Source organism: Sceloporus undulatus, chromosome 2 (genome assembly GCF_019175285.1).
Source record: "Sceloporus undulatus isolate JIND9_A2432 ecotype Alabama chromosome 2, SceUnd_v1.1, whole genome shotgun sequence".
In the NCBI taxonomy this organism is placed as follows: Eukaryota; Metazoa; Chordata; class Lepidosauria; order Squamata; family Phrynosomatidae; genus Sceloporus; species Sceloporus undulatus.
This window is the reverse complement of record NC_056523.1, coordinates 137,643,392-137,652,859: the sequence shown is the minus strand read 5'-3', so window position 1 is coordinate 137,652,859 and position 9,468 is coordinate 137,643,392. Positions and strand designations below refer to the sequence as shown.

Genomic DNA, 9,468 nt, shown 5'->3' with positions numbered 1-9,468 from the left:
TTGATGGGAGAAATGTCATGGTAACATTTCAGCTAGATTTTTCAACTATTTTTGATACCACTGACCACAGAATCTTGAACAAAGTAGGCATATTAAGGGCAGAGATAATTCCTTTGCTGCTGAAGATTGATTGAGTCAGATTGCTTCAGGTTTTATGGTTCCAAGTTTCATCTTACCTCTATGCAACTTAGCAGCTCCAACTTATGGAATGGCCTGCCGGATGAGATCCGTCAAATTACCAATCTAGAGAGCTTTAAAAAGGCCATTAAGATGGATCTCTTCCGGCAAGCCTTACCGGAATAAAATGCTCAGCCCCAAATAAGACTTCCCATCCAGTGAACTCTGCCCGTGATGATTTTTATTTAGCTTAGTCAGTTTTAATATGTAGTTTTAAATCTTACATTGTTTAATCTTGTTTTAAGGGGGGCATTATGTATATATGGATGTATTTTAACCTGTTGTATGCCACTTTGATTGCCTGGCAAAAAGCAGGATAGAAATTAAAAAAAATTTTTTTTTTATTAAGTGACAGTTAAGTCCTCAATGGACTTGGCTGCATCACCTTGCCTTGAAAATGCTTACATTCAGCTCTACTTCTAGTCTTCATCTGATTGAATTTAAAACAGAGAGAAAATACTAAATAAGCACCCAGGGATACAAATGGACTGGCTAAGGGATAATAAATAAAGCTCAGTTGGGACGACACAGACAAGGTACTCTTGGACTCAGCTTTGAACCTGGAGGCCCAGGTCTTTGCTACGACCAGGAGTGCTTTCACACATTTAAAACTTGTACGCCAGCTGCGCCTGTTTCTTGAGAAGCCAGATTTGGCCACGGTAGTACATGCCTTGGTTACATCCCGTTTGGACTACTGTAATGAGCTCTATATGGGGCTCCCTTTCAAAAGTGTTCGGAAAATTAAGCTGGTTCAAAGAGCTGCTGCCAGGCTATTAACAGGGGCAGATTACAGAAACTATACAATGCCCCTATTGAAACAGCTTCATTGGCTGCCAGTTTGTTTCTGGGCACAATTCAAGGTCCTGGTTATTACCTACAAAGCCCTACATGGCTCAGGTCCACACTATTTGGCAGACCGTTTCTCCTGGTATGAACCAGTCCGGACTCTCAGATCCTCTGGGGAGCCCTTCTCTCTGTCCCAACATCATCACAAACACGGTTGGTGGGGACACGAGAGAGGGCCTTCTTGGTGGCTGCCCCTAGATTCTGGAACTCCCTGCCCAGGGTGATCAGAACGGCTCCCTCTTTGATGGCCTTCTGCCAGCAGGTGAAGACCTACCTGTTCACACAGGCATTTAGGGAATTACTATAAGGACAGGCTGGGATGTTCGATGTTGGACCAGTTTAAAAATTCTTTTCAATGTACTTTTTATTTTATTGTACTATTTTTTTTATTTTATTATTTTTAAATACTGTGAAGCCGTGTCCTGGGAAAAGAGCGGGATACAAAGAAAGAAAGAAAGAAAGAAAGAAAGAAGGGGGGGATCTCAGAAGTAGCATTTAACTTGTTTTGATAGGAATTAGAAATGCTCCAGAAGGACCAGACTGCATGGGTGGGTGCAGCAACTGATCTGGCCTTGAAGTGGCTTCCATGGAAGTGGCACCTTCCAGAAGTTGAGGCTGGTGTTCAAGGTGTTATCTTCTGGACAGAAGTACCCTAACCTATTCACACATTGTTGTGTACATTCAAGTAGTTTCCAACTTACAGTGACCCCAAGATGTTTTATGATCATGGAGTTTTCTGGGGCTGAGAGTGTGTGACTCACCCAAGGTCACCCAGTGGATTTCCATGGCCGAGCAGGGAATCGAATCCTAATTTCGTATCGTAGTTGCATGCTCAGACCTCTATGCCACACTGGCTCTATTCACACAGATTGCAATGCCTTACAGCTCAGTCTGAAAACTTCATTGAGTTCAAAATACTACTGCTACATGACAAATGGGCAATGGCTTTAGGAAGCAACTGTCAAGTTATAATGATGGTTCATTTTGGGCCACATGTGAAGTGCTATTTCAATTCCAACCCAGTTAGTCAAAGCACCCTAAAAACATCCTCTTGCATACACCTACTCATCAATTAATTCCCAGATCCTCTACAGAATGGGCAATTACCATGTAAAAAGCCGTATCAAAATGCTCTCCAGAGAAAGCCAGCATGGCACTGACCCATCTTTTCATCAATACTATTCTTATCAGCAAACTATCAGATATGCAAAACTTATTGTGGATTTTAAAAAATTTATATTGCTGGAAGAGTACTCAACCTGACAATCACATCAAAGGAAAACCTTTACCTTTACATTATTTATGCACAGAGGTACACATCTTGAAAAAAATAAAACAAATGTTTTCATGTGTGATAGCCTTCATTTAGAAACAGTATTTGCCTTTGACAGATGCGCACCAATCTGATTAAGAGGAGCTACAAGATCAAGATAGATGAAATTCATAGAGAAGCAGAGCTCCCCTGCTAAAACAACTCAACTGGCTATCAATTTGTTTCCAGACACAATTCTAAGTGTCTGGAAAGCCTTATGCATCTTAGGTCCAGACTATCTGAATGACTGTTTCCCTATACTGTATAAACCTGCAAGTCTTAAGACCCACAAGGGATGGTTCTCTCAGTCCTGCCCCCATCACAAGCTTATTCAAAGGAAACAAGGGAGAGCCTTCTTGATGGCTGCTCCTGCCCTCTGGAGCTCCCTTCCACTGGAGGCTAGCTTGGCCCCTTCCCAATCGCCTTTTGCCAGGAGACAAAATCCTTTATGTCCAAGTAGGCTTTTAATGAATAACTGCTTGCAGGGAGCCTTCGTATGAGTGTCTGCATGTGTATGCTTAATTTTTTAATACTTTGAATGCTTTTCTGGTAATAACCTATTATTTTAATGTGATGTTTTTCAAATTGTGTTTAAAATTTGCTAGGCGTTAGCTGGTTCTTTTTGTGGGTTGCTTTGGGGCCCACTTCTGGAGAAAGGTGGCATATTCACTAACTAAAATAAATACACTCATTGGCAACTTTAAGGACAGGTAATAGTTGATCTTGAATAAAGTACTTGGCAAAAGACAATTATCTCAGCTTTGCTAGGGTGCAGGTAATGATGGTTGGGTTTTTGTGTGTGCATAACTCTTGCATAAGGAATTTTTGGAACACTTTTATGAGGATGCGCCAGAGGTTGTAGTGAGTTGATTCTGTACTGCTGAAAAGCACTTCAGATTTGATGGGATGTTTTCTAATCAAAAGAGCAAGCCTGTTTGTTCTTTAAACAAAAAAAGGTACTTGTTGCCAGCATAAAACTGGATTGGCAGTTGAATTAGTGTTTGAGATAGGAGGACAGCTAATCATTATTTTTGTGACTAAGCATATAGTTTACCTTCAGCAATGATGTCCCCTGCACAGAAACTACAGAGTGACTGAAACAAAATGTGCTGTTGGGAAATATTTTTGTTCCCAGCACCAGCAGATGTATCTAGCTCCAAAGAATTTGCTCAGTCCCTTTTTCCTTTCAGCGATAACTGAGTTTAAATACAATGAACTGAATTGTCAACAATTTTGGGCAGGGTTAAAGACTACTAGCAGTAAATAAATGCTAACCACAATAAATTGTGATGTTAAATCTTTAAACATTACAATTGAAATATCTGAAACTTTTTGTTATGTCTAAACGTACAGAGAACAAAAATTGTTATTAATTGAGATGTTCACACAAGTCTTCACACAAATGCAAGTACTTGTAAATGAGTAAAAATTCTATTTTATTGAATCTAACATTCCCAAATATTTGGGTTGATGGGGGAGGGGGGAGAGGTAAAGGTTAATTCATCTCAATCACCTTTCAGATATGGACACAACTTCCCCCTATCTTGTATTTAGACCAGGAATGATTCTATTCTATACAGATTGCAAAGAGTGTGATGGAAAGTTAGCTGAACTAGTTAACTCTTAATGAAAACTGCTTTCAAAGTTGTGGTACCCCATGTTAACAGCACATCTGTGTTGTATGTGATGCCTGTGGCATGTCTGAACATTTCCCCCCTGAGTAAAAGGTAAATGACTACCCAGCCTTTCCAAGATCCCAAGGGGTCTGCCCAGCATGGGGCAGTCTCTCATCTTAGAGCAGCTTTTAAAGGGTAGACAAAGATAAGACAGAAAAGCTGCCCTTGACCTTGGTCTGCAAGATCCCCACCTCTGCACCACTTGCCTATGCACCTCAATTGTCTAACACAAGAAGACCCCATACCCTAAAAACCTGCCACATCTCCAGATTTTAGATGTGCAACCAAGCTTATCTGTTTCTTCAACTTTGTACTTATCATTTCTTCCTTTTTTAAATGTATCCCCAGGATATTCTCGTTAGTTTATTCTCTTGACATGCCTAAACTGCATTTTACCTATTAATCCTTGATTGTTACACAACTTACAAGCCTAGTTTCCATAACAGCAAATTCATCAGGCTAATATTTTTAGCCCTACCAATAATCTTGTTTACCATTTGGATGATTCTAAAAATTAGCCTTAGCAAATTTAAAAAAAAATGCATTTTTAGATCTAATAACAGATAATAGGGCAGCATAGATTGAATCTCTGATAATAGCCAACTCATACACAAACATTTTGTATTAGGTGACATTCAGTGTTTAGCAAAATATTTTCTGAGTATCTAGCCTTTCCAAATCATTTTGTTTACCTTTTAGAAAACATTTGAATTTGGTCAAATTAAAACACACACACACTTACTTTGAATCCTAGTAAGCAGCAGGCCAAAATAAATAAAATCTCATATAATAGCATCACTCATGAATAGTTTATATTGAATGAAGTTGTTTCTCAACTCAGATATGCCGGTAGGTCTAAATGACTTAGAATCCATACACTGACTACTGCAAACCTATTTTTATGATCTAGCATTCCAATGTAAAGTCGAAGGCTTTCATGGCTGGCATCCATAGTTTTTTGTGGGTTTTTCGGGCTATGTGGCCATGTTCTAGCACAGTTTTTCTGACATTTCACCATCATCTGTGGCTGGTATCTTCAGAGAATGCATTGCCTGGAAAAAGTTGGGTGCATATATACTGTGTGAGTCTGGGAATGCAGGAGTGATTTGCATATGTATTGTTATATGTTGATGGCTGCGGGAGGCTAATGCAAAAGAGGATTAATGTCTGCTAATTGGTGATCATTATTTGCTGGGAAAGCCCCTGACTCTGAATGGTTTCCAATTTGCATTTGCTGAGTCCCTATTTTGCTATTCCTCAGGACTGGTGGCCAAATTTTGTTCACTTTAAGGGTTTCCTCTTTTCTGTTGAAATTGTCCAGGTGTTTGTGGATTTCAATGGCTTCCCTGTGCATCTTGACATGGTAGTGGTTGGCATGGTCCAGAACTTCAGTGTTTTCAAACAGTATTTTATGCCCAGGATGGTTTGTGGCATGTTCTGCTACTGTTGATTTTTCTGGCTGGCCAAGTCTGCAGTGTCTCTCGTGTTCCTTGATTCTTGTTTGCACACTGCATTTGGTGGTCCCTATGTAGACTTGTCCGCAGCTGCATGGTATGCGGTAAACTCCTGCGGCTGTGAGAGGGTCTCTCTGGTCCTTGGTTGAACGAAGCATTTGCTGGATTTTCTTTGTCGGTTTGTAAACCATTTGAAGGTTGTTCTTCCTCACCACTTTGCCTATTCTGTCTGTGACTCCTTTGATGTATGGTAAAAATACCTTCCCATTGGGTGGCTGCTTGTCTTCACTTCTCTGGGTTTTCCTGGGCCTGGCAGCCCTTCTGATGTCTGAGCTGGAATAACCATTGGCCTGTAGAGCCCGGTCCAAGTGCTTCAGTTCATCTTCCAAGAAGTGGGGTTCACAGATGCGTTTTGCTCGGTCTACCAGTGCTTTGATTGTGCTTCTTTTTTGTTCTGGGTGATGGTTGGAGTTCTTGTGCAGGTATCGGTCTGTGTGTGGGGGTTTTGGTATACTGTGTGAGCCAAATGTAGGTTTGGTTTGCAGATGATAAGGACATCCAAAAATGGCAGTGTTCCTTCCTTTTCTTTTTCCATAGTGAATTGGATGTTGGGGTGGATGTTGTTCAGATGGTTCAGGAATACAGCCAGGTCTTCTCCATGGCTCCAAATAGTGAAAGTGTCATCCACGTATCGGAACCAAGTTGTGGGCTTTTTCGGTGCTGTTTCCAGGGCTTGCTTTTCAAAGTGTTCCATGTAAAAGTTTGCTATCACCGGGCTTAGAGGGCTTCCCATTGCTACTCCATCTTTCTGTTCGTAGAATCCATTGTCCCATTGGAAATAGCTTGTGGTGAGGCAATGTTTGAACAGGGCTATTATGTCTTCTGGAAAAATCTGTTGGATGAGTGTCATGGTGTCCATTATGGGGACTTTGGTGAACAAGGAGACCACATAGCATTCCATTTCTAACAAATGTTTCTCAACAAAAAATAATGCTACAACTTCAGGCAAAAGGATCACCAACAGATTTTACAACATTAGTTGGTTTTGCCACTTTGGCAGCTATAGTTTGTACATTTATTATTTTCAGATAATTTTGTAGCACTTGTGTCCTTTCACCATTCACAAACTGGGAGTGAAACTCATTTAACAACCTATTAAAAGATTTCATTTCTGATTCACATTCTGCCCTGAAACAATGCTGTGCTCAACAACCCCAACAATTCTATAGCAGTTCCTTGATGTTCTGGTCCAAATGCTACATGGAGAACAATAGTGTTTGTTCTAACTATACTTGAATTGGATCCAGGGACAAACACACTGTTATGGTACTGTTGCCATAAACGTTAAAAAGAAGCATGAGGAGCAAAGGAAAAATTCCAGGGGTTTCAAGCCTGACTCCCATTAAACATGAAAGTATATAATGATGAACTACACAACACAGAATCCTAGAATACTTCTGATCCATTCTGGCTAGTTTAAAATCAAACTAGAGGAAGTTTTGAACTGCAACATTCACCTGTTAATTTTACAGTTCGATTAATATTTATCATTAGCATTTTTAAAAGGTGGGTCTTTCATTTATGAAAGTACCAAAATGAAGGCTCAGTAATTTAAAAACATACTCTTCAGAAGGCAGGAATAAGTCTTTATTGTTTCAGGATTTCTTTTCTGTATCACTAATGTTTTGTGCCACAATTCGTTCAACAAAGAAAGATTTAACCCGCTGCAAGAGCAAACAAAGACAAAAGCAGTGGAAATGGAATGTACCCAGTAGCCCACAGGCCTGGGATGAAAGGCAAAATAAAGTGAAGTTAGTTTAAGAGGAACACAATTCTCAAATTTAATACAGATCTGAATACAGGAAGACTAGAGAACTTGAAGCAAAGGACAATCAACAAAAACACTAATAGGCACACTGCCAGAAAGAGACGGGGCTGCTGTCATAGTATGGTACCTGTATCTTGTTTCCATTTGTCTTCCAATAGACCTAATAATTCACTGGTTAAGGAGACTTCTTCTCTGTCTGAAATTTTATCACTTGATAAAATTTAAAAAATATTCTATACTTACATTTCTTTCACAATATTTTTTTCTGTAAAATTCCCTTCCACAGACTTCAGAAGGCCATTTCATATACATATTTTAAAACAGATGGGATATCTATGGAAAGGGGTTATATCTTTATATACAAGGTAAACAAAATCTAGTAATTGATATAATTAAACCCAATTTTTCTTTAATTTGAATATTACAACTTTCTGCAGTTTGCTAACTCAAAGCTAACTGAGAAACGTGTGGAATATATTTCTAACTGATTAATCCAGTTTTAATACTGTTTCCAAACAATATCAAGAAACAGAACAAAACTGGAGTGCAGTATGATAAAAATATGAACACTAAAATATACATAATGACCATCTGATCAACCAATATCTCAGATGAATTAGATTAAACTGTAAACTAACTTAAACAAAGCTAACTAAATATTTCAAACTAACTAGATTAATCATCAGCTCATGGAAAACGCCTGTGTACAATTTAGGTTCACAAATATTTAGAAATTCACATAAAGATACTTGGACTCCCATAGCACAGTTAAATGTTCTCAAGGAAGATGTGCTCATAAACACATGGCTAAGATCTTTATTGCTTAAGATTCCAGTGGCTCAATTTACTGATTCTTCACTACGAAAATTCTCCAAAACAACTAAATGCAAATGTTGGAAAGGATTAAAGACACAGAATAAGTAACAAAAGACCCCTTTCAATTTACCAATTTCAGCTTCGTTAAAGAGGGAAAAAGAAGTAACATAAGGAGTTTTTCAAAGTTTAGTTACAAGTGGCTTATTCTTTCTGAATCCAAAACCTTTTTAGGTTCCTAGGGAGGACTACTGAGAACATTCCATTGTTATAAGTAGCAGTGCCTCAGTCAAGAAAGATTATACCATAGGCTTTAAAGTGTACTCTTATATAATCTAAATTAAGGATTTTAATCACCTTCTATCAACCCTGATCTTTAATCCAAGTGTTTCAAAGCTTTGCAGCTTCTGGAACTAAAACTACAAGTAAAAAAAAATTACATGGCTGTAGGTAAAACGTGGAAAGCAATACAAGAATTTACTCAACTTTTGGTTTTTATACATTCTTCTTAGGCAGTCCAATCCAAAATAGATACATATTTGTGCCTTTGGTTTCCCTCTGCTCTGTATGGCCAAGAGGAGTGTGCTAGCTTTTTAAAAATTTAACGTATAGTGTTAGCTATGAAATAAAATGCAGATATACCTAGCTCATATAAAGTGGACAATGTTCCTGCCTGAGCCACTGTGTAGAAGTGGTTTGGGACTCCAGTTCACTCCTTCAAGGTTGAGATGTTGTTGGAGACAGACCACATTATGCAAGTTCTCAGAATAAAATGTTTCAAATAAACCAGGTAGACAGAGACAGAATACTGGGAAAATGTTAAAAACTTCCCATGTGGATTTTTAAACATAGGGAAACTAAGGTCTGAATCGGTTGGACGTTTCCCAAACTACAGGAAGATTAAGCGCTCTTTGCAAGGTGACGCTGGTTAACTTCGGAATCCAAAGATGCCCTTGATATATCCTGTAAGACCACTCTTTGTCTTCTGCTCCACTTTGTCTTCCAGAGGTGGGAGAGTGACATGATTGAGAGCCAGGTCAAAGAACAAAGGCTTGCATGGTATCGGTTGGAAATTTGGAGGGAAATGCACCAGACTAGCTTGCTTGCTGACAAGAGTAGGATCCAGACAGAAAGTCTCAAACCGTTCAGAAAGTGGCTTAACATGGAAAGGAAACAAAAGGAATGAGTAGATTAGGTGAAACAAGATTTGTTAAATAATAAAATATAGTCTAATGTGAGACACTAATGCCTGTTCCTCTCCTTTCCTACCAGCTCCCATTTTATAGGTAATATGTTTAGAATATTCTAAACCAAAAAAACCTCTCTAGCATCTGTGCGCACAGAGAAAACATCTAATCTCAA

General features: G+C 38.9%; 1 protein-coding gene across 3 annotated transcripts in view; it reads right to left on the bottom strand.

Annotated features, from left to right (window-relative positions):
• Positions 1-7,090: 7,090 nt before the first annotated feature.
• Positions 7,091-9,468, bottom strand: part of SRP68 (signal recognition particle 68) — a 27,986-nt gene continuing 25,608 nt past the window's right edge. For all 3 annotated transcript variants that reach the window (XM_042451024.1, XM_042451023.1, XM_042451025.1), the window contains exon 16: positions 7,091-9,262. In XM_042451024.1, coding sequence (XP_042306958.1) covers positions 9,035-9,262 — 228 coding nt within the window. In that variant the 3' untranslated portion in view covers positions 7,091-9,034. The remainder of the gene's footprint in view (positions 9,263-9,468) is intronic.